This window comes from Mobula hypostoma, chromosome 7 (genome assembly GCF_963921235.1).
Source record: "Mobula hypostoma chromosome 7, sMobHyp1.1, whole genome shotgun sequence".
Taxonomy (NCBI): Eukaryota; Metazoa; Chordata; class Chondrichthyes; order Myliobatiformes; family Myliobatidae; genus Mobula; species Mobula hypostoma.
Genome location: NC_086103.1, coordinates 96269956 through 96295190, shown reverse-complemented (window position 1 = coordinate 96295190; position 25235 = coordinate 96269956). Strand labels below are relative to the sequence as shown.

At 39.8% G+C, this 25235-nt stretch overlaps 1 protein-coding gene across 5 annotated transcripts in view; it reads left to right on the top strand.

Moving 5' to 3' along the window:
* Positions 1-25235, top strand: part of myo16 (myosin XVI) — a 675445-nt gene that overhangs the window by 533401 nt on the left and 116809 nt on the right. For all 5 annotated transcript variants that reach the window (XM_063053735.1, XM_063053734.1, XM_063053733.1 and 2 more), the window contains 4 exons: positions 4231-4333; positions 14430-14526; positions 14965-15208; positions 15853-16160. In XM_063053735.1, the coding sequence (XP_062909805.1) occupies positions 4231-4333; positions 14430-14526; positions 14965-15208; positions 15853-16160 (752 nt within the window). The remainder of the gene's footprint in view (positions 1-4230; positions 4334-14429; positions 14527-14964; positions 15209-15852; positions 16161-25235) is intronic.

The following is a 25235-nucleotide window of genomic DNA, read 5'->3' as shown; positions in this document are numbered from 1 at the left end:
GCCAGGTTCTGAGTCGCAAGGAATTTTATGCAGTGAAGGATTCTTGTCAAGATATCACGCCACTTCTGCTTTTCCTTCTCAATCTGTGACTGAAATACCGCGTCAATAACTCCTCTGTTTCCCCCTAAATTTCTTTCCATTTCTTTCCACTGTGTGAAGCATTCCCGATGATTCTTGACATTTTCATGAACACTAATCCTTTCGGGTGCTTTGCTGGTCTGTCTGGGAATAGAGAAGACAACAGATACAAAATGCAGACTTTTTAGAAGGGGAATAGACCAGTCACTTTCTCACCACGACCATTTCCCTATTTCTTCTTGAACCAAGTTCTGTTCATTGAGCGGTTATTTGTTGGTAGGAAAAGCCCCTCACTGTTCTGGAAATACTTCAAACCCAACTTTATTATTTCTGTTCTCAATGCATCAGGCAGAATTGTTTTTCCAGTATCCTTGTCAAACTTCAGAAGCCCAATGTCATGCTGTTCAATCACCTCTGGAATGACAGTTCGAGGCTCTTTGACACCATCCAGTTCACTAGGTTCAGTGTTGTCAGGTTCAATCTCGTCAGGTAAAATCTCGTCAATAAATTCAACATCACCACCACCACCATCGTCTTCCCCTCCTGTCATGTCCACGTTCTCTGTGGCAGCCTCACTCTTAATCTCGTCATACTCGGATTTATCTGACTTGACTTCCTCCTTGGCTTGTGACGCATTTGTACTTGATCCACCTTCGGATTCTAACAAACTTGTAGCAGGTGCAGGTGACCCCAGAGAATGTGTCGAACTACTTGTTCCGGACTTTTCAAAGAAGGGCATGAAAAACTTGCTCGACTTCTTGGCTGCCTCCGCCTCCAATTTTCGTCTCTTCCGTCCTTCAGTTCCACTTTCCTTCTTCGTGAAGAAATGTTTCATGGTCTTCTTACACAATGCTCTGAAATAAGGCCATCCTAGTGCTTCTCACCCATGATAATCAAAGACAGATCATACATCTGAAGAAAATTCTTTTTTCACTATCCGATGAAGGCTTGTCTGACTTTAATAGAAACTGCTCAGTGGCGCCCAGGGCACGTGCCATACCTGCCATACCTTAGATACGCCACTGGCATCACTACAGGAAGGATGTGGAAACCATAGAGAGGGTGCAGAGGAGATTTACAAGGATGTTGCCCGGATTGGGGAGCATGCCTTATGAAAACAGGTTGCGTGAACTCGGCCTTTTCTCCTTACAGCGATGGAGGTTGAGAGGTGACCTGATAGAGGTGTATAAGATGATGAGAGGCATTGATCATGTGGATAGTCAGAGGCTTTTTCCCAGGGCTGAAATGGTTGCCACAAGAGGACACAGATTTAAGGTGCTGGGGAGCAGGTACAGAGGAGATGTCAGGGATATGTTTTCTATGCAGAGAGTGGTGAGTGCAAGGAATGGGCTGCCAGCGATGGTGGTGGAGGCAAATATGATAGGGTCTTTTAAGAGACTTTTATGATATATTTTGAGCTTAGAAAAATAGAGGTAAGCCTAGTAATTTCTAAGGTAGGGACATGTTCGGCACAACTTTGTGGGCCGAAAGGCCTGTATTGTGCTGTAGATTTTTCTATGTTTCTACGTTTCTATATCAACCCTGGATACCACTCGTCAAGCACTGGGGATTATTGTCATTATGTCTGCTAAGTCATCTTGTACATCCTCCTCTAGAAGATCCAACTTCCTGAAATCTGCAGCTATAATAACTTTCTCCTTAGTCAATATGGATGAAAAGTACACATTTAAGGCTACATGTGTATACACAGATTGCCTCTTTAGTCCCTATAGGACACCAACCTTTCTTCAATTATCCTCTTGCTGTTAATATGCTTATAAAAACCTTGTAAATTTCCTTAATCTTATCTGTTGGTGACATTTTTTTAATTTATTCATTTACGGGATGTGAGCATCGCCAGCTAAGCCAGCATTAGTTACCCTAGTAACCCTTGATAAGGTGGTGATTAACTGCCTTCTTGAACTGCTGTGGTCCCTGAGATGTAGGTACACCCACAGTGCTGTTAGGGAGGGAATTCCATGATTTTCACCCAGCGACAATGAGGGATCTCTCCCTCTCCCTCACTTTCACTCAGCATGGTAGTGGTTAGTGCAATGCCTTACAGCACCAGCATTTAGGGTTCAATTCCTGCCACTGTTTGTATGTTCTCCCTGAGACTACGTTTGTTTCCTCCGGGTGCTCCAGTTTCCTCCAAAGATGGATGGGTTGAGGTTAGTGAGTTGTGAATATGGTACACTGGTGCCACTTGTGAGCTATCCAACATGCATTCTCAGTTTGTGTGGGTCATTGAGGCAATCAGTACATTTCACTGCATGTTTCCATGTACATGTGACAAATAAAGATTCAAAGTATATTTATTATCAAAAAGTGTATAAATTACACAACCTTGACATTTGTCTGCTTACAGGCAGCTGCAAAGCAACAAGCCCCAAAGAGACCAGTTTAAAAATAATAAAGACCAAATCACAATGCACAGAGAAAGAGAGAGAAAAAAATCACCAATTGTGCAAACAACAGAAGTGAGCAGCAACAAAGCATTCCAATCCAAATTGAGTCCTTCGATACAAATCCCCAGAGCAGGCCATAGTAGGCCAGAGTAGGTCCAGAGCCTCGATGTTCAGCTCATCATATTAGTGGGACAAATTGTTGCAAAGTTCACCAACAGAAAGTACAGCAGCCAGGCGGAGTTCAGCATCACGATGAGAGGAGCCCCCAGTCTATCTGGGCTGGCACTTAAATTGTCCACACAGCACATCGTACCTCACAATAGGACCCAGGCTTTGCTGCAGTGAATCGTTCCAGGCCTAGAACGTGCGCCCAGCAATTTGATTCGGGCCTAGACTTCACTGCCGAAGAAGCTATTCTTCACTTCTCCAAATCAGCTCAGCACTTAGAGTGAACCAACCTCACCCGACTCTCGACACCCTGTCTTTCCAGTCTATCTGGGCTGATGTTTAAATTGTCCAAACGGCAGATCATGCCTCACATGAGGATCCGGGCTCTGCCATGGCGAATCGCTCCAGGCCTGGAAAACACCGCCCAGCGATTCACTTCAGGACTAGATTTTGCCGCGGAAGAAGCTGCATTGGACCTCTCCAAATCAGCTCACACCTTGGAGCAGTCCAGTCTTGCATCCAGCTTAGCTGGATGGGCATCGGAACTCCTCTGCCTCGACTTCTCTTCTTCGACTCATTCATTCCAACCAGCACAACTTCAAGTGCATTGATTTTGCAGTGCAGCAGAACAGCACATCCCGTGAATTCACTTGCCTCTTTGTTATTTGCGGTGATAGTTTACCACAATTTAATTCAAAATAAGTGTTACGTGCCTTCAGTAGTGCCATCTTAAACTGGAAGCTAAAAAATAAAGCTGATCTTCACACTCACACTCATCCTCCTGAAGGGCTCAGCTATTATCAGTTCTTTGTACGTGACATACACTTACTTTATGATCACACCGTTGGTGTCTCTTGTTACCCATTATGCTGTCCTTGCCCGCATAGGAACATATTGATGAATTCTCACCATTTGTAGATTTACTCACAGGTAGCTGCTCCCAGCCCACATTTTCTAGATGTCATTTGATGTTGAAGTTAGTCTTCCCTTAATTTTGGAGTTTAATTCCAGATCACCCTATCCCTTTCTATCGTGACCTTGAAACTTACAGAGACATGGGCACGACCCCAAAATGCTGACCTGCAGACATAATTGCAGTACTGTTCCTTCTCTTGCAGAACCACCTACATAATGGCTCATAATGTTCTCCTGCAGTTAATTTAACCATTCCATTCTTCACTCTAAGATGATTCCAGTTAATATTGTGGGGAGTTGAAATCCCCTGCTCTCTTATCCATATTGCTCATACATCTCTCAGTGACTTACCTACTGACTGAGAAGGCCTGTAGTATAACCTCAGCAAAACAATCAGCCCATTTTTTTTATTTCTTTGCATATGGTCTCATTTGAAGAGCCTTCGATCATAATTACAGTGATGGTTTCCTTAATAAATATTGTCATGTTTTGTTCATATCTCTATTAGCATGGATTTCATTGCTGTTCAATAAATGATGGCATTTGCATCTTTTATGTCAGACATTTTCAGCAGGAGATCTGAGCAGCATTTTGATGTAATTTCATCCAAAGGACGAGAGGGTCATAATTATTTCTGATTCTGAATCCTCTTCTTCTGTAGATACAGGTATCTGGCTGTAATAAGAGTTGGGGATAGGAAGCAGCTTTCAGCAGAGGAGAAATGCCACCTCATCCTTCAGCAGTACAAATCACAAGGCTGGCAGGTTAGTATGATCTTTGCTTGTTGCTGATAACTGCATCAAGACAGGCTGCTGTAAATGGAAATAGAAAAGCTTTTACCCTGAAAAATAACTAATCTTCTATCGATTCTATTTTTGATAAATTCAAGCTTCAAAGGGTTTATTCCAGATTGGCATCTTCAAAACGAGTACTGCCAAGGAGCAGTCATCTGAAAATCATTGGATAACAATTTCTGATTTTAATTTTGTTCATTTAACTTCCTTTTATTTAACTTCCTTTTATTAAATACAACAATGCAGAATATAGACGTTTGTAGTCCAGATCACACAATGCATTGAAATCATCATTTGACCTCAATAGAGCTCCCAGCCTGGATGCTACACCACACCACACTGGCCCCAACACCAGCCAGGCGACAACACGGCTTGAGGCCCAGGACTCGCATATACAAGAACATATAGAATATAAGTAAAATACAAGCACGCTAAATATATATGTATATAGTCCAGATCCTTCGGGCAATTGAGATCTTCAGTCAACCATAAATGCGCCATGCTACTCCTGGCACAAACACCTCTCCTCCGGCAGCTGTAAAGCAGGCAGCCTTGCAGTCTGAGTCCCTGTGTCCATTGAGTGCTGCTAAAATCTGCAGGCGATTACAGCAGAGCTTGTCTTCTGCTGAGCAAAAACCTGGGAAGCAGCACTGACTTGGTTCTGGGTTCTGCATCACACTGCCACCCCCCCTCCCCCAAGTGGATTCCACCAGCTTCATCCCCTCACTCCTGGTGGCTGCAAACAGGCAACAACATGGCTTGAGGCCTGGTCCTTGTGACGACCAAGGCCAGGCAGCTCCCCTCCCATTCGCCCCGGCTCTTGGCCAATAAATCAACGAATCAAACTTCTGACATACCAGCTTAACAAGGTCCAAAGCGGTCTTGTGATCACAAGAAAAGCGACCAAGGCAACCACTCACTATTTGACTGTAAGCCTCCTTTGACCCAGGCAGCAGCACGTTGTACAGCTCCATTTTCTCATCCAGTGAGCAACTTGCTGACAGTGTAGACCTGCACTACTTGATAGAAATGTGTCTAAATAGAAAAGTAGCACCTTTTGTTGACCCTGTAGAAGCCGCTATGACTGAACATGCCACCATCTTGCCAGAACAGGATAAAGAGCCCATGGTATTACAGGAAACATAGAAGATATGGCTGACGGACAGGAGGCAAAGAGGGGAAATAAAGAGCGCATTTTCTGGCTGGCTGATGGTGACTAGTAGTGTTCCACAGGGTTCGGTGTTGGGACCACTTCTTTTCATGTTATAGGTCACTGACATAGTTGATGGAATTTATGGCTTTGTGGCAAAGTTTGTGGATGATGCAGCCACAGGTGGAGGGGCAGGTAGTGTTGAGGAAGCAGGGAGTCTGCAGTAGGACTTGGACAGATTAGGAGAATGGGCAAAGAAGTGGTAGATGGAGTGCAGTCTAGGGAATTTCAGAATTTAGACGTGCAAAGGGCCTTGGGAGTCCTTGTGCAGCATTCCTTAAAGGTTAACTTGTTAGTAGTAAGGAAAGCAAATACATTGTTAGCATTGATTTCAAGATGACTAGAATATAAAAGCAAGGATGTTATGCTGAGGCTTTATAAGCTTCGGTCAGACCATATTTTTTGGGGCCCTTATCAAAGAAAGGATGACCTAGCATTTGGAGAGGGCCCAGAAGAAGTTAATGAGAATGATTCTAGAGGTGAAAGAGTTAGTGTTTAGATAGCATTTGATGGCTCTGGGCCTATACTCACTGGGATTTATAAGAATGAGGGGTGATATCTTTGAAACCTTCCGAATATTAAAAGGCCTATAAAGAGTGGATATAGAGATGATCCTTCTTATAGTGGGGAGTATAGAATCAAAGGGCATAGCCTCAGAATAAAGGGACAACCATTTAGAACAGAGATGAGGAAGAATTTCTTTAGCCAGAGACTGGTGAATTCATTGCCACAGATGGCTGTGGAGGTCAGGTCATTGGGTATATTTAAAGTAGGGGCTGGTAGGTTCTAGATAATAAGGGTGTCAAAGACTTTGGGGAGATGTCAAGTGAATGGGGTTGAGAGGGATAACAAATCAGCCATGATGGAATGACAGGGCAGACTCAATGGGTAGAATGACCCCCATGACTTATGGCCTTATGGTTTCTATCTCCATCTCAAATAGGATCCAGAACCAGGACTGAACAGCCCTCAGGCTCTGACAAAGATCTCACCTTTCCATCTTCTCTCCCTTTCACAGCTCCTACATTTCTTTTGTTACTTTCTCTCTTATAAACAGCTCTAGCTCATCCTATCACCCCTTTCCCATTCCCTTTACTCTACCCATCCTTCTCCAACCCTCTCTGCAGCTAAATCTAACTTGTTTTCTCTCTTCCCCAGTTCTGATGAAGAGATTTTATCTAAAGTGTTAGCTGTGTTTCTCTTTCCAGGTTTTTGCTGCTTGGGCTCTGTGTTTCCAGCATTTTCTGTTTATCTCAATAATAAGGATTGGATTTTCATCTTATTTTGCACCATTGTTTTGTCTAACTTGCTAAAATTGCATTGTAGTTTCCATTCTGAAGATTAAACTGATTTCTATATGTGAGTTTGTTTTGTACAACTGCCTTTTTTCATTATCTGTGTAGTTACATTCATGCTTCAGTTGAACAGCGAAGTTTTTATACGGCAATTGATTTTCCTTTTTATAAAGTTCCCCAAATCAGGATTTTAGGAGTATCCTGTTTACAATTTGTATTAATTACATTTACATAAGAATAGAGCCATCTGCTATATTTGATAAATTCCTTTCTTTGGACATAGAACATACTTCACTGTACAAGCTGTTCAGTCCACAAGATCATGCCAACATGTTAACCTAGTGTAAAATCAATTCGACCCCTTCTTCCCACATAGCCCTCCATTTTTTCTTTCATCCATGTGCCTATCTAAAAGTCTTTTAATTGTTCCTAGTTCTTCCTCTACTATCACCTCTGGCAGTGCATTCCACTCACTTACCACTCTCTGTGTAGAATACCTACCTTTGTCATGCCCCTTATTACTTTCCAATGATCACCTTAAAATGATGCTCCCATATTAGCCATTTCTGCCCTGGGAAAAAGAGTCCGCTGCCCACTCTATCTATGCCTCTTATCACTTTGTACATCTCTATCAAGTCCGCAATCTTGTAAAAACATTTTCTCTCTAAAAGACAACTGATTTACTCAAGCATTTATCATGTAAGATTTGATTACAATTTTGCTTTTTCCATTGATTTGACTATATTCCTGGATTTGTTGAAAGCTGGTGTAATAATCACTGTAATAATAAACTCTCTCTATTTAATAGTTGGCCCATGGACCTCTGCAGATCCTCATGGGCCTCTTCAGTTTATTCCAGTCATTAGAAATGTTATCAACAGGAATTCTGCAGATGCTGGAAATTCAAGCAACACACATCAAAGTTGCTGGTGAACGCAGCAGGCCAAGCAGCATCTATAGGAAAAGGCGCAGTCGACGTTTCAGGCCGAGACCTGACGAAGGGTCTCGGCCTGAAACGTCGACTGCGCCTCTTCCTATAGATGCTGCTTGGCCTGCTGCGTTCACCAGCAACTTTGATGTGTGTTGTTGTTATTAGAAATGTTATTATTATTTAATAATTATACCTTAATATTTAAAAGCTATACTTTCAAATTCACCCAATCTTGGATTCCTTTTCCTCCAAGAGCTCTAATCATTAATCTAATGTTTCTGTTTGTTAGTGTGATCAGCTGTAATAATAGCATTTCAGAGCTCTGATCTTTTAATAAATCTATTAGGTCCTCCATTTCATGCCTGAACAAATCTTTTTCTGAGGTGATTCAGGAGTTGGAAACCATCCCTGTTGTGTGTTGGGTCTACTAGGGCTCTGCTGCTATTATGAATTTCCTGGAGTCTGGTTTGGGTTCGAGAAGAGGGAGATCTATTTATCTGGTCAGAATGTTTGCTTCATCAAAAGTGGATCTCATGAACCAAACAAGCATAAAAGCACATTGAGCCATGGGAGTCATGAGAGTTAGATACAAGTTCAGGTCTGTGGGAAGAGGAATCAGGGAGAAGATTTTGTTTGGATGAGGAGGAAAGCTGGAGGAAGGAAAGGGAACATAACAAAAATCAAATAAATAGAAGCTCTCTGATTCTTAGATTAGGGCTAATGAAACTGAGTTTTAACATCTTAGCTCTTATTTTGCCAACTCTGAAGCAAGCAGTTTGAAAGAAATAGAACTCAAAATTGATTAAGACATGAAAGGAGTCTCGTGTGTTTTTGCATGCTCTCCATGTGACTAGATTTTTTTTCTCTCTTATCCTAAACCTATGTCCTCTAGGTATTGATTTCCCAGCCCTTTGGGTGGTTTTGTTGATAGTGAGGAGCATAGCTGTAGGCTACAGAATGTTGTTGATCCAGTGTAAGGTGGGCAGAACAATGGCACACGTTAACTGCAGCTGATGCACTATAATAAGACTTATAAAGGTAGGACATACAAAATAAATGCTGCTGTCTTAATGAGTATTGAGGATTAGAGGACTCTTTGTACAAGTCCAAAGCTCTTTGAAGTTGGTAGCGTAGTAACTAATGTAGTGAGGAAATCAGGTGGGATATCCGCCTTCATAGGCAATGGTAATAGCCTACAAGAGCAGTAAATTTATAGTTTAAAGCATAGGTTCACTCACAATTAGATTACCAATTACAAGTCTGGTTACCACACTATTGAAAACAAGAGATCACTAGAAGGTGCAGAGGAGGCCTGCCAGGATGATGCCAAGGATGGAGCATTTCAGTTTCAAGAAGAGACTAGGTTTGTTTTTATTGGAGCAGAGAAGACATACGATACAGAAAAAAATATGTGGAGCATAGATAAGAGTAGATTAAAGGAGAGGTATCCATAATCAGAGAACATGGGTAAAAGTTTAGTGTGAACCTTAGAATCACAACACACTGCTGTGGACAAATTACCACTAAATAGGATTAGTATAGCAAAGTACTGTATTTGATGCTAAACGGATATGGACAAAGGGTCTATTTCTGTGTTGTATGACTGATTAGTAATACATGGTTGTGGGGTGGATGGGAGGGGAGTGAGGTATTACAGAACACTGATTTATTGCTATATGATTCTGACTTAATAAATATGCTCAAGGAAATTGTTTTATTATTCAGTCCGTACAAGAATAAACAGATCACACTACTCAAGCAAGCACAGCTCCCAATCACATCTGCTGTTCCTGACAATGACAAGTTAATGAGTATTAAATAGTCATTGACAATTCAGTTCAGACAATATTTTGAGGCAAGGCCTGCTGATTTAATATAGGAAACAAACAAATCTCAAAAGAGAGCAACAAAATATTTCCACATCCCTTCTACTATTTGACAGTCCTGACAATAGCAAATTACACGTTTCATCTTAGCTTCCAGACCTTGGCTTAACACTACAGTCCAAAGAAGTCCTGTCTATCAATCACAAAATCTCATTCTTTTGAACACATGATTTTCCACCAATGACAAATTTAATGAGGCTGTTTAACACATTAACCATTGCCTCTTGACTGTTACTTGCACATATCACAGTGTTAATAAACTAAGCAGAATGTAAAATATCAATATTCTAAACTGATTATAAAGGTCTTGCTATCTTCTTAATCATACTCTACGGAAATGTACAAGTGATCCTATTCAAGTACATGAGTGAAGATGAGAGCCTCTTTTTTAATCTGTACTCTTGATTCAATACATTTGCTGGGTATATCACGATCTACGTTTTACAGTGTGATATAGATCATTTGCAGCTAAGGGTAGAGAAATGGCAGATGGAGTTTAAGCCAGAGGTGTTGGGCAAATGCAAGGAGATGGTACACTGTGTAAAGGGCAAGACCCTTAACAGTGTAGCTGAATAGAGAGATCTTGGGATTCATGTTCATATCTCCTTGAAAGTGGCTACACAAGTCAATAAGGTGGTTAAGAAGGTTCATGGAATGCTTGCTTTTGTTAGCTGAGGCACTGAGTTCAAAAGTCAAGAGATTATTTTGCAACTTTATAAAACTCCGGTTAGGCTACATCTTGAGTATTGCGTACAGTCCTGGTTGCCCCACTCTAGGAAGGATGCTGAGGTTTTGAAAAAGGTGGAGAAGAGGTTTACCATACCAGGTTGATGCCTGGTTTAGAGGGCACGTGCTACCATGAGAGGGTGGACAAACTAGGCTTGTTTTCTCCAGAGCGGTGGAGGCTGAGGGGAGATCTGATAGAGGTTTATAAGATTATGAAAGGCACAGACAGGGTAGAGAGGAAGTATCTTTTTCCCAGGGTAGAAATGTCTAATACTATAGGGCATGCATTGGTGGTGAGAGGGAGTAAATTCAAAGGGGATGTGAGGGGTAACTTTTACTCAGTGAGTGGTGGGTGCCTGGAATACACTGAATGGTGTGTTGGGAGGGGAAAATACATTAGAAGCTGGAAATAATCTGGAATGAGCAACTCAGGCGGTTGATGGTTGGGTTGAGTTGTTCTCTGGTCTTGGCCAGGGTCCCCAACCTTTTTCGCACTGCGGACCGGTTTAATATTGACAATATTCTTGCGGACCGGCCGACCGGTGGGTGGGGGGGGGTAGGGTTGCCAACGGACAAGAGTAGCAGTCAAATACGTTGTTTACCCCGAGAAGGACTACAATGACCATGAAGCCTTGCGCTGGCACCAGTACGCATGCGTGAACGTGCCAATTTTCTCTCCTACAAATCATTTTTGGCGATTCTGTTCCGGGGGCGGGGGTGTGAATCACGACCGGAATATAGGTATAAGTGGCTAATACACTCAATTTCATTTCTAAAAGTGTTTATCTAACGAATTTAATATTAAACACACAGCGCATATTTTCCTCACCTGAATATACTGATAAGTCAATTATCAGGGGAGGAGAGGGGAGCTTGAAGTAAGTGTTGAACGAACTTCCAGTAGAAGTGGTAGAGGCGGGTTCAATACTATCATTTAAAGAAAAATTGGATAGGTATGTGGACAGGAAAGGAATGGAGGGTTGTGGGCTGAGTGCAGTTCAGTGGGACTAGGTGAGAGTAGCGTTCAGCACAGACTAGAAGGGCAGAGATGGCCTGTTTCTGTGCTGTATTCGTTAAATGGTTATATAAGTCACTTATAAGTCAATAGCATCATAACATTTTAAGTAACATTTCAATATTATACACACAGCACATATTTTCGCCGTATGAACATATAAAATCATTGCAACACACCAATATCGCTGAATCATTGGGAGCCCTGGGCTTGTTTTCTTGCAACAAGACGGTCCCATCGAGGGGTGATGGGAGACAGCGATACTCGAAGGGGTTTCCTTATGTCCAGTCTATTCTGCAATTTAGTTTTCGTTGCATTCATTGCAGAGATATGTTGGAAATGGAAGCAACGTTTTCAGTGCTTTCATGGCTATCTCAGGATATTTAGCCTCGACTTTGATCCAAAATGCCAGCAGAGATGTTATGTCAAACATACTTCTCAGCCCACCGTCATTTGCAAGCTCGAGGAGTTGATCTTCTTCCCGTGCTGACATGGATGACGCGTGGGTAATGACCTGGCGTGCGTTCAAGTTCAACAGTGGGCGTGACAGGGAATGAGGAAAGGTGCAGCTGACTCATATCGCCAAATCATATTGTTTCCTCGCGGCCCGGTAGCACATGCTTTGCGGTCTGGCACCGGTCCACGGCCCGGTGGTTGGGGACCACTGGTCTTGGCAATTTCATTGCAATCATTTCATCACCACATGAGGAGACATTATCAGTACACTATTGAATGTGGTGTGTCCTCCGAATGACTTACCCATGAAGATCAAGAGAGGCACAAATTCGACTGGGAATCAGTGAAAGTCCTGGCACAAGCAAACACGCAGCATACAAGAAAATTCCTAGAGGCACGGTTTGCTGCGCCACTTCTGTAAACAATCACATAAACCTCAATCCTATTTATGAGCCACTGTGGTGTGGTAAAAATTGTTGTCCACAACGCACAAAGTTTGCCACACAGCAACGAGATTTCCTCTCCGTGTCACAATAGAGTTTCCGAAATGACGTCCAATCGACTAATTGAAAAGTATATAATGGCCAAATGTTCAGAGGACACACCACAATCAACAGCACACTAACGATATCTCCTCATATGGTGATGAAATGTTTGTAGATCAGTTGCCAAGATCAGAGAACAGCTCAATCCAACCACATTAAAGGCTTTTGAAAGATGTTTAGATAGGCACATAAATATGAGGAAAGTGGAGGGATATAGACATTTTGTAGGTAGGAGGGATTAGTTTTTGAGTTTTTCTTTCTTTATTTTTTTGCTGGTTTAGCACAACATTGTGGGCCAGAGGGTCTGTTCCTGAGCTGTACTGTTCTATGCTCTATGTACCAGGTTTCCCAAGCCTTAAAAAGCTGGGACAAAATGGAGAAAAGGATAGCCCCACCAGAAGCTAAAGGTTTTCCAGCACTGGGCCTAAACTCCCCTACTTTTTGACTCTAAGAGTCACTGTAGCATAGCAGTTAGTGCATCGGTATTACAGTTCAAGAGTTCAGAGTTCAATTCTGACACCATCTGTATGGAGTTTGTACATTCTCCTCGTCAACTGTGTGGGTTTCCTGTGGATGCTCCGGTTTCCTCCAAAGTCCAAAAACATACCAGTTATTAGGCTAATGTAAATAAGTGGGTTGCTGGGCCAGAAGGGGTTGTTCCACGCTACATAACTAAATAAATAATTAAATATTCAAAAGGCAAAATTCCACAACTCAGAATAAATCTCAACTTCAGAGTTAAGACATTGAATGAGTGAGCATGCACAGAAATAGAAACCTCACACTGTTCGATTTAGTTTGAGATTATGGCCTGTCTATGACTTGTTCATGTCTCCATACCAAGAAGCATGATTTTTTTTTATGACAAACTTGCAACACCTTATCACTCCATTCTTATCTCATCCCCACCACAACCATTTCCCATGAAAGCCTTTGTAATACTGTTTGCTGAAATCCAGAATTAGCCTTTTTTTCTTTCATTTTCCTCTCTTCCCTGCAGGTGTATTACTTCTTGTTAGTTAAAAAGTGGATAGATTCGGAATCAGAATCAGGTTTAATATCACCTGCATGTGTCATGAAATGTGTACAATACAATACATGATAAATATAGAAAAAGGTAAATAAATGAATTACAGTAAGTATATAGATGTATATTAAATGGTTAAATTAAGAAACAGAAGTCAAAAAGTGAACTAGTGTTCATGGGTTCAATGTCCATTTAGAAATTGGGAGGCAGAGGGGAAGAAGCTGTTCCTGAATCATTGAGTGTGTGCCTTCAGGCTTCTGCACCTCCTTCCTGATAGTAACAATGAGAAAAGAGCATGTCCTGGGTGATGGGAGTCCTTTATAATGGATGCTGCCTTCTTGAGGCACTGCTCCCTGAAGATGTCTTGGATACTACTGGGGCTCATACCTGTGATGGAGATGACTAATTTTACTAATTTTGTAGCTTCTTTTGGTCCTGTGCAGTTGAACCCAACCCCAACACACACGCACACACACACACACACACACACACACACACACACACACACACACCAGTAATGCAACCAGTCAGAATGCTCTCCACAGTACATCTATAGAGGTTTTCGGGTGTTTTAGGTAACAAAACAAATCTCAAAACTCCTGATAAAATATAGCCACTGTCTTGCCTCATTTACAGTTGCATCGATATGTTGGGACCAAGTTAGATCCTCAGAGACATTGACACCCACGAAATTGAAATTGCTCACTCTCTCCACTTCTGATCCCTCTATGAGGATTGAACATTCATTGATATTTTTAGGAAATAATTTTTATTTAATTTGGAATCAAGATTTTAGTTATGGTTATTTCTATGCCGACAGGTTAAACTAAATATACTGTAAATATTCAAAGTCAAATTCAACTCACAGGGAATGAAAGTTTATTGAAAGAACCAGTATAAACTTCATACTTATAATCCCAATGGAATCTATTTTGGATTACTATTGTACAGTTAGTCAAATTGTTTTTTTTACAGATAAGCCGGGGTGACGTGCTTATGAAGTACTGGCAAGCAGATCACCTCAGTGATCAATGTCTTCAATTGGAAAAGAAAATTCTCATCTGTCAAAAAGGTAACAAAAACATTAGCAAGATATCTGAGCCACACACACAAAATGCTGGTGAATGCAGCAGGCCAGGCAGCATCTGTAGGAAGAAGCACAGTCAACGTTTGGTTTATTTGGTTTATTTCCTTTCACATTCTCAGTTAATGCTATGATAAAACTTTTACAGCTAAATAAATGGTGCTCCTGTTGTAAGATTTTTTGTACATGTTTGTGAATTTGTGATTTTTTAAAATTGTAACACCTCAGAATAGATAAATAAATCAAATCCAAATGAACTAAATAAAAATAGCTGATATATATAATGTGCTGTGCATTTCTCATGACTATTAATTGATTGTAGTTCTTGATATTAGTTCACCAGATAGTCATTGTGATTTCTTCTGTGTTATTGACCCGTACATTTTATTGTGTGAACTGCGGATGCATAATTCTTTTCCCTTGTAGTTGTCAGAGAATTTCTAGCCCGGCAACGATTGCTGCAGAGGATGAACATCAGAGAAGAGGTTAATTCCATTGAAAGATTCTTGCAGTTTGTGGAAGATATGGGACTGAAAACCTATGATTCCTTGGTCATTCAAAATGCAACTGACATTGCACGGGAAAATGACAGGATTCGGAATGAACTTAACGCAGTTTACATGAGGGAAAAGTTCGAGGCACAACACAAAGGCGAGCCAGTCACAATCCGGTAAGCATGAGTGTCTGTTATCATGTGTAGCATGAAGAACGATGCTGATGTTGCAGGAGGCCAAGAAGTTTTAACCTTAGAAAGGACTTTGTGATGTTAGAAAGGACTTTAAAGAGCCAGATAATTAGCTGCAAATGTTTCAAATATGATTGTGAATGTATTTAAAGAGATAAAAGATACAAATCAAGTATTGCAGTAAAAGAGTGAAACCAGTGTACTAAAAGTTTTTGAGCTAGAAAGAGTTAATCTTTTTGTGTCATCCCACGAGGCTGCTGACACTGAAGCAATGGCGAGACTGCTCATACACTGTCATCTATTTTCCCACTTGTAAGCAGCATTGGGGGAATCTGAGTTCCCATTGCAGCACAAGACAATTCATCATTCAAAAATAAGTGGGGTATTTGAATCAGTTTTTTTAAGATTAAAGTCACAAAGTAGTGAAAATTATTGTAATTGCAGAATGCAAAAATGAACAGCAGCAGACAGACAGATTTTTCATAGATTTGTGTTTCACAGGAGCAGTGTATCCACCCTCACCTCACAGTAGGGGTGTTGGTTGACTGCTTTTGTGTAAAGCTGGCATTATATTTGCATGAGCAGGTTCATTGTTCTAATTCAGCATCTGGACATCATTTTAATTTCAGATCCGGCGATGGGTGTGGAAAGGTCATTGAAGAGAATTATCTGGGCTGCCGAATGCTGAAGCATTTTCACTGGAGCTCGGTGACTGTACCTACTTTTGTCGATGGGTTGGCACATTCTGTGATTGGATCGTCCATCAGATCACCCTCCCTTCAGTCAGTATTCACTATGGATGATAGCAATGGCCTGCAGTCACCACGGAAACAACCTCCTCCTAAACCAAAGAGGGACCCCAGTACGCGATTGAGTGCTTCATATGAGGCTGTGACTGCATGTTTATCGCCGGCTTCTAAAGAAGCAGCAAATGAAGGTTTGAAGAATGATTGTTCACATTAAGAAATAGTGTAAAATTAGACTAAACTGGACAATTCTTCTTGGTGATTAGCCTGCCCATTTGTGTAATTTAGTGGTGTCATGGGTGATTTAACTGCCAAGTGATTATCTATATATGTAGTTTCTCAATATCTTACCTTTTTTCCCAGTACTTTGCATGATTTTTATTAAAAACAATTCTCAGTAATCAGCTACAAATAAAATAATAGCACTGAAATGGTGGTTTCACAAAGCATAAGCAATATCTTGGTAACATAGCAGTGTTTCAAAAGATGTAAACAGCATTAATAAATAGGGTCAAATGTCATTAAAAGGAGAAAAGGGGCCATTCAACCCATTATGTGGGTGCTACTTCTTTGTGAGAGCCATCCAATTTGTCACATTCTTCTACATGCTTTTGAAAGACCTTTTCAAGTGCACCTATCCTTTACAAGGTTCGATACCACTTAGTCAACATAAATGGAAATCTGATGATGGGTAATAAATTGTATTTTACTGTAGCTGTTCCTGACGTTGTCAGAATCGCATTAAAATTACCCCTGTATCTTCGTCATTTACTCGCTAAAGTAAGTTTGCCTGTTCGATAGATGTAAAAGAAAGCATCATTACACAATTGTTAGCCAACAGGTGGCGCTGTTTAAACTTCAATTTATGTTCCTGTAATGTGAAGCTTCTTCCTTAGAGGCTGTGATTGGAAAACTAGCCATTTTAAATTACAATTAAAAAAATTAAATTTGCAACACTATAAGTAATGATTAAAATTACTTCACATATTTCTTCTAATTACTCTGAAATATATGTGAAACTAATTTAAGTGGGAAATTCTAATTTATATTAATAAGAAATTATAATATATACTCCTATCAATAATTAGTTGAATTTATATAATATACAAAGACTGGGTTTAAATTATTAGCTTAATCCACTGGATTATGTATCTCTGCCTTAAATTCCTTGATACAACAGAAGGAAAACCTTGCCCTTCATGACCTAGGACATGTCTAAATGTTTAGTTATGCTTTTAATGGAGGATTAATGACAGCCCCAATTTATGTAAGGCAAGATGCTACAATTAACAGACTGATCAAACTAGATCATCTGTTTCAGCAAAGTTGACAGAGTAAATTATTTGATTCAAGATTGTTTAATGTCATTTCTAGTAGACAAATGTAAAGGAGAACAAAATAATTGTTACTCCCAATCCGATGCAATAAAAATCAAGGTAATAAAATAAAGAACACAATAATTAAGACAAACACAATCCATTTAAATACGTAAGATAGCTTGTATACATAGACTGATTGTATGCCCATAAAGTAACATGAAGCACAGGAGTGTCTGTACATAAGGTGACTCTGCCAGGAAATGATAAAGTAGTGGTGGTTGGGGGTTTGGAGGGATGGATTAGTGAGTAGAGGTGTTGATCAGCCTTACAGCTTGGGGAAAGTAACTGCTTTTGTGTCTAGAGGTCCTGGCGTGTATCCTCTGTTAATGGGGTGGGACAAAACAGTCCATGAGCAGGTTGGCTGGGATTGACTAATTGCAAAAACTCCATAGAATTTCTTTGAAATAACACCATATAACCTTTTACTTTAATGAGTACTGCCTCTGTGTCATAATGGTGTGTCAGCCAATGGTTTATAGCCAGGTCTCTGGGGTGAGATTCCTTCCAGAGAGGGACAAGTTTGCTGCCAATGAATCATGATGCTCACTAAGTAGATAAAACATAAAAACCTGCTGAACACCACAGTCTCCAAGCTGCCTTATTCATCTGAAGGCTGCAGTTTCAATTAAAATATTTCTTCAACATTTTTGTCGTTTTCACAATCTCTGGTTTCATCTGCAGCTCCCGGCCCCTCATAAACCTTTATTAAAGTGCAACATAGTCTTGTATTACAATATTTTCTTCAATAATTTTGAATCCAAGGAAATGTATATGTTTTCTTGAATAGCCACAATGTTTTTCTAAAATATTTTCGATTTGGTAAGTGCTCCTTGCTTCATTAATTTGTTCAGCATAGTCAGCTATTCTTCTGATGTTATATCACTTCTGACCTTCAGCATTCTACAAAGCAAATGAAAGTTTAACAACCTTAGCATTCCCTGTGCAGAAATATAAATATCCAATTGTGTTGTACTTACATGCTGTAATATTTTAAATACGTAATTCAAAAAATAGTTGAGAACAATACTCCTTATTTGAACCTGGAAGGCTCACAGAGAAGGTGACAGTAAATGAGGGGTCATAAAAGTATTAGATCTCAGCTGTTAAACCTTAATGTGAAATGTGAGAGAAAAATCTTATCCTGAATTTTCCCCTTCAAACATTATATTGCATAACTTTTTCAGGTTTGTTATGCCAGAATATGCATTCTACATTTTCTTTTCAGAAGTTTAAGCTTTACACATGTAACTTAGTTGTCAGAAATGCCATTTAAACTGGTGGCTGTGTGGTGGCTGTGGATGGTCACAGTACTGAGGGAACTGACGATTAATATGATGATAACAATCAGGTTTCTCATTTTCATTCTGTACTTTTCCCCCTGACCATTTTATTTTTTCTATCCTGGAAAAGGAAAACAGGTACAGCACATCTGAGCAACTGATTTGTAGAACAGTTTACCTGCATGTAGACCTTGTCCTGGTCATTCAGCAGAATTTTCAGGAAAAAGGGACAAATGGCAAAAGGTGTTTCTTTTTGCCCATCTGGCCCTACAGTTGACATTATAATGAGATATCAGAAGGTCTCAGGGGAAATTTCCCACCAAAATTTTCCAGATGGTTTTCTTACTCACAGTCAATTCAGCATTGCATCCCAAATTAGGGTTACAATTCACAGTCCTCTGAAAACAAGGACATTTTTTGAGAAATCTGGCCATTATTCTGCAAAAAGAATAATTGGGGGTTCGTTGTATGTCATAGCAAATAATTATTTAAATTAAGAGATACAATTTCTGGATGAAATGTGATCTTTAACTGAAGATTCATGTTAAACAAATTAAGGTATGGGTAAGGGAGATGGAAATAAATGAGTTAATTAAGCTGTTGGGACTCGAGAATCAGAATTGATTTGCATAGAATGAGAAGAATGAAAATTAATTAATTAGTAAATAAAAGTAGAAGTTGAGTGGAGGGGACATCAGGACAGGTTCAGTAATATTGGACAAAAGATGATCTATATCCAGATTTATAAACAAAAAGAAATTAATTTTAGCAAAATTAACAGAATATTAAAGAAAAAATATAAAAGAAATAAAGTTGCTTCACACAAAACTGTTAGAAATTACTGTAAAAGAATTAATTAGACTGGTGTCTAAACAGCTTAAAAGATTGTCAAAAATAATTAAACAGGAGGTGAAGCTGAAAATTAAAATTAGCCCTCGACATCTGCAGCAAATGAAGGATATGGTGCGGTGTGGGCTTGTTTAATAAGCCCTGAACAGTCTTGCAAATTGTTAAATAAATTAAAGGTCCCGGTGTTCTTTACGGGAAGAAAATCTCATCCCTATGAAAATATAGTGACTAATATGTCACCAAAATTCACAAAGAAGCCTATATTAATCCCTCAGTGTGACCGTCCATAACTTCAGTTACATAACTGATGGATAGATCTGTTGTTCAAGAATTTTTTAAATGTAAATCTATTTTTCTTCCATCCAATGCTGATTAATCCTTTATAAAATTTTACAATTACGTTCTCCTTCAATTCGTTTTTATCTGCATCAATGCCAGATGGAAGAGCAATGAAAAACAGTTAGAAACATAAATGTGAATATGAAATTAAATTTGCCATTTTTCTGTAGGGGCACTCAACCATCCTTCACATAATAGGGTCAGCGCATCACACGGATTGCCAGCTTAAAGTTTTACCTAACTTTGTGGATGCTTTTTTTTAGTGATGAGTGGAGAGGTTGTTCTCTTCTTGTGCCCATTTCCCAACCGTGCTCCTATTAGAAGGAAGAAAATGGCATTCAGAACTGCAAAATAGAATTGGGAATTCAGTATCATTCCAAAGTGCTGTCTAGTGCTCGAGGACTGATTTGGAATAGATTGTTGACAAAGTAAAACTGGGTGAGAATTCAGTTTATGTTAATGAGGAACAGAAGGTTCGCACATTAAAAAATAAATTTTCTGGCCAAGGTTTAGGGAGAAATAAATTAATGAATGACAGATAAATTAATAGACAGTCAAACTGTCAGTCAATAAGAGCATTGAAGATGTTGGAAATCTGGAACAACACATCTAGAACAGTCGATGTTTCAGGCTGAAACGCCACCTGTTCATTTCCCTCCAAAGATTCTGTACGGCCTGCTGAATTCCTGCAATATTTAGTGTTTGTTCAGTCAAACTGACAGATATCTTTGAAAGACAATTTATCTAAGCATCACTATTTCATAAATTCAATAATTCAATATTTGACAAATATTTGCCTCCTGGGCCAGGAACTCTTGTTTTTGCCAAGCTTAGATTTCTAAACACAACAGCTGCCGCTTGTAAAAATTATACAGTTGTAAGTTATAATTGCAACAATATTCATTGCTTAGCTTCTGGTCATAAATGGAAGCCAGCATTCAGTTCTTAAACTGTAAATGGCAAGCAGTAATAAACTTGCAGTTAAAACACAGCTTTGCAAATACACTCTGTTTATAGAGCAGATTGCTGGCCCAAACACTTAACTTACGCTGAGCAGGTGCAGTATAAATAGGTTAATTCATTTTGCTTGTTTCAAAACAGACAATGCTAGCTAGGTTGCTTAGTTTAAGGAAGCTATCAAACCTGATGGAGACAATCACTTAGCATATCAATAACCATAAGACCATAGGACATAGTAGCTGAATTAGGCCATTTGGCCCATTGAGTCTGCTCCGCCATTCATTCACGGCTGATCCTTTTTTTTCCCCTCCTGAACCCCATTTCCCAGCTTTCTCCCCGTAACCTTTGATACCATGTCCAATCAAGAACCTATCAAGCTCTGCCTTCAATACACCAACAACCTGGCCTCCACAGCTGCACGTGGTAACAAATTCCACAAATTCACCACCCTCTGGCTAAGGAAATTTCTTAGCATCTCTGTTTTAAATGGATTTCCCTCTATCCTGAAGTTGTGCCCTCTTATCCTAGACTCCCCCACCATGAGAAACATCCTTTCCACATCTACACTGTCTAGGCCTTTCAACGTTTGAAAGGTTTCAATGAGATTCCACCCCCCCCCCCCCATCCTTCTGGATTCCAGCAAGTACAGACCCAGAGCCATCAAAAGTTCCTCATAGGATAACACTTTCATTTCTGGAACCATCCTTCTGAACCTCCTCTGTAACCTCTCCATTGCCAGCACATCTTTATAAGATGAGGGGCCCAAAACAGTTCACAATACTCAAGGTGAGGCTTCACCAGTGCCTTATAAAGCCTCAGGATCACATCCCTGCTCTTGTATTCTCGACCTCTTGAAATGAATGCTAACGTTGCTTTGCCTTCCTCACCATCGACTCTACCTGCAAGTTAACCTTTGGGGTGTTCTACACAAGGACTCCCAAAACCCTTTGCTTCGCAGATTTTTGGATTTTCTCCCCATTTAGAAAATAGTCTGCACATTTATTTCTACTTACAAATAGCACGACCATGCATTTTCCAACATTGTATTTCACTTGTCACTTTCTAGTCCATTCTGCTGATCTGTCTAAGTCCTTCTGCAGCCTACCTGTTTCCTCAACATTACCTGCCCCTCCATCAATCTTCATATCATTTGCAAACTTGGCAACAAAGCCATCTATTCCATCATCTCAATTATTGATATACAGCATAAAAAGAAGTGGTCCCAACACCGACCTCTGCAGAACAACACTAGTTCTGGCAGCCAACCAGAAAAGTATCCTTTTATTCTTCCTCACTGTCTCCTAACAGTTAGCCAGTGCTCTAACCATGTTAGTAACTTTCCTGTAATCCCATGGGTTCTTAACTTGGTAAGCAGCCTCATGTATGGCACCTTGTCAAAGATCTTCTGAAGTTCCAAATATACAACATCCACTGCATCCCCTTTATCTATCCTACTTGTAATCTCCTCAACGAATTCCAACAGGGTCGTCAGGCAAGATCTTCCCTTAAGGAAACCATGCTGACTTTGTCTTCTCTTGTCCCATGTCACCAAGTACTCCATACCCTCATCCTTAATAATTGACTCCAACATCTTCCCAACCACTGAGGTCAGGCTAACTGGTCTATAATTTATTTTCTGCTGCCTTCCTCCTTTCTTAAAGAGTGGAGTGCCATTTGAAATTTTTCAGTCCTCTGGCACCATACCAGAGATTTTGGAAAGATCATTACTAATGCCTCCACAGTTACTGCTACCTCTTTCAGAACCCTAGGGTGCTGTTCATTTGGTCCAAGTGACTTATGTACCCTCAAGTCTTTCAGCTTTTTAAGCACCTTCTCCCTGGTAATAGTAACTGTACTCACTTCTGTCCCCTCACACTCTTTAACATCTGCTAGTATCTTCCACAGTGAAAACTGATGCAAAATACTCATTTAGTTCATCTGCCATCTCCTTGTCCCCATTATTATTTCTCCACCCTCATTTTCTACGAGTCCTATATTCACTCTCATCTCTCTTTTACTTTTTACATACATGAAAAAGCTTTTACTATGCACTTTCATTTTTCTTTTTTTCCCTTCTAATGATTCTTTTAGTTGCCCTCTGTAAGTTTTTAGAAGCTCCTGAATCCTCTGTCTTCCCACTAATTTTTGCTTTGATTTACTTTGCTTTTGCTTTTACATTGGTTTTGACTTCCCTTGTCAGCCATGATTGTACTATTTTGCCATTTTTGAAATGTATCTGTCCTGCACCTTCCTCATTTTTCCCAGAAACTCAAACAATTGTTTCTCTGATGTCATCCCTGCCAGCATCTCCTCACAATTTACTTTGGCCAACTCTTCTCTCATAGCATTTTAATTTCCTTTACTCCACTGAAACACTGCTATGTCAGACTTTACTTTCCCCCTATCAAATTTCAAGTTGAACTCAATTATATTGCGATCACTGACTCTTAAGTGTTCTTTTACCTTGAGCTCCTTGATAACTGATCTATTAATACGCTGGAAGATTTGTGTACCCATAAAGTTAGCTTCATAGCATTAATTGTAGGTAGCTGGGAACTGTATCTCTAGGAAGCTTTTAGACCATTTGTGTTAAATGGGCATCTGAGGGAATATGTCTGGTGTGTCATGTCACTCAAGAGGTAAAGAAACTATGAAAATGAAGAGATCAGTTCAGGCTTATTAGTAATCAGGTAAGGAAAATCAAGAGCATGAAAGAAACAGGGGGCATTCCACTGCCTTCGATTTTTGTGACAGTTGACCGAAACATCTGTAAATTGGGACATGTAGTTTTAGCTTATAGGAATTATAACTGTGTTTTGGAAATCCATTGTGCTTTAGAAATGATTTGTAATTTAGAAGTTTTTTTATGATAAAAAGTCTTCTGTGAGTTTTAAATGTGTTTTAAGAATGGTGTTTGGTTTTAAATACGTATCACTGAAAATAAATGAATGGTGCTTTAAACTTCTTTGTTAGCTGGCAGTATCTTCTCCTTGGTAGAGAGGAAGAACCCACCACTGAAATAGTGAATATTGGCAGCTAAACTTGCCATAGAAAACATACAGGGAAGTGAACTAGTCTTTGAAGATTGGGTAGTTGTAATTTAACCTCCCTTTAATGAGAGTACGCATGGCTATTTATATTGGATAGGGCTTAAGGATTTCATTTGAGTTTGGAACTTTGCGGTCAGCAAGCCCAATACAATAACAAAGAAAATTTACTCGACTCACAATATTTCTACATCATCAGACCTGTAAGTACAAAAAAATCAGGACCTGATTCTAAAATCTCAGGTTGCACGTAACAACTCTAGGCAGATTTTGCAGTATTTCGGGTTTTTAATATCTCAGTTAAATTGTTATTAATTTGTTCAAACAATGTGACAATTTAAGTCATGCTATAATTTCCACTTGTGATTTTTCATCAGATTATCTGAATTTTCTTACTTGAATAAGCTTTAACAAACCTCTCGATAATTCAAATGAAAACCTATGAAAGATCAGAATCAGAATCAGGTTTATTGTCACTGGCATGCGTCATGAAACTTGTTAACTTAGCTGCAGCAGTTCAATGCAATACATAATATAGAAGAAAAAAAATAATAATAATAATAAATTACAGTATTTGCATATTGAATAGATTAAAATCATGCAAAAAAACAGAAATAATATATATTAAAAAAGTGAGATAGTGTTGAAGGGTTCAATGTCTATTTAGGAATTTGATGGCAGAGGGGAAGAAGCTGAGTGTGTGCCTTCAGGCTTCTGTACCTCCTTCCTGATGGTAACACTGAGAAAAGGGCATGCCCTGGATGCTGGGAGTTCTTAATAATGGACGCTGCCTTTCTGAGACACCGTTCCTTGAAGATGTCCTGGTTACTTTGTAGGCTAAAACCCAAGATGGAGCCAACTAAATTTGCAATCCTGTAGCTTCATTTGGTCCTGTGCAGTAGCATCCCCCCACCATACCAGAAGGTGATGCAGCCTGTCAGAATGTTCTCCACAGCACATCTATAGAAGTTTTTGAGTGTATTTGTTGATATACCAAATCTCTTCAAACTCTTAAGGAAGTATAGTTGCTGTCTTGCCTTCTTTATAACTTTATTGATATGTTGGAATCAGGTTAGGTCCTCAGAGATCTTGACACCCAGGAACTTGAAACTGCTCACTCTCTCCACTTCTGATCCCTCTATGAGGATTGGTATGTGTTCCTTCGTCTTGCCCTTCCTGAAGTCCACAATCAGCACTTTCATCTTACTGACATAGAGCTGCAACACCACTCCACTAGTTGGCATATCTCACTCCTGTTCACCCTCCCGTCACCATCTGAGATTCTACCAACAATGGTTGTATCATCAAATTTATAGATGGTACTTGAGCTATGCCTAGAGCAGAGGACTAAACACACACCTTTGAGATGCACCAGTGTTGATCGACAGCGAGGAGGAGATGTTATCCCCAAT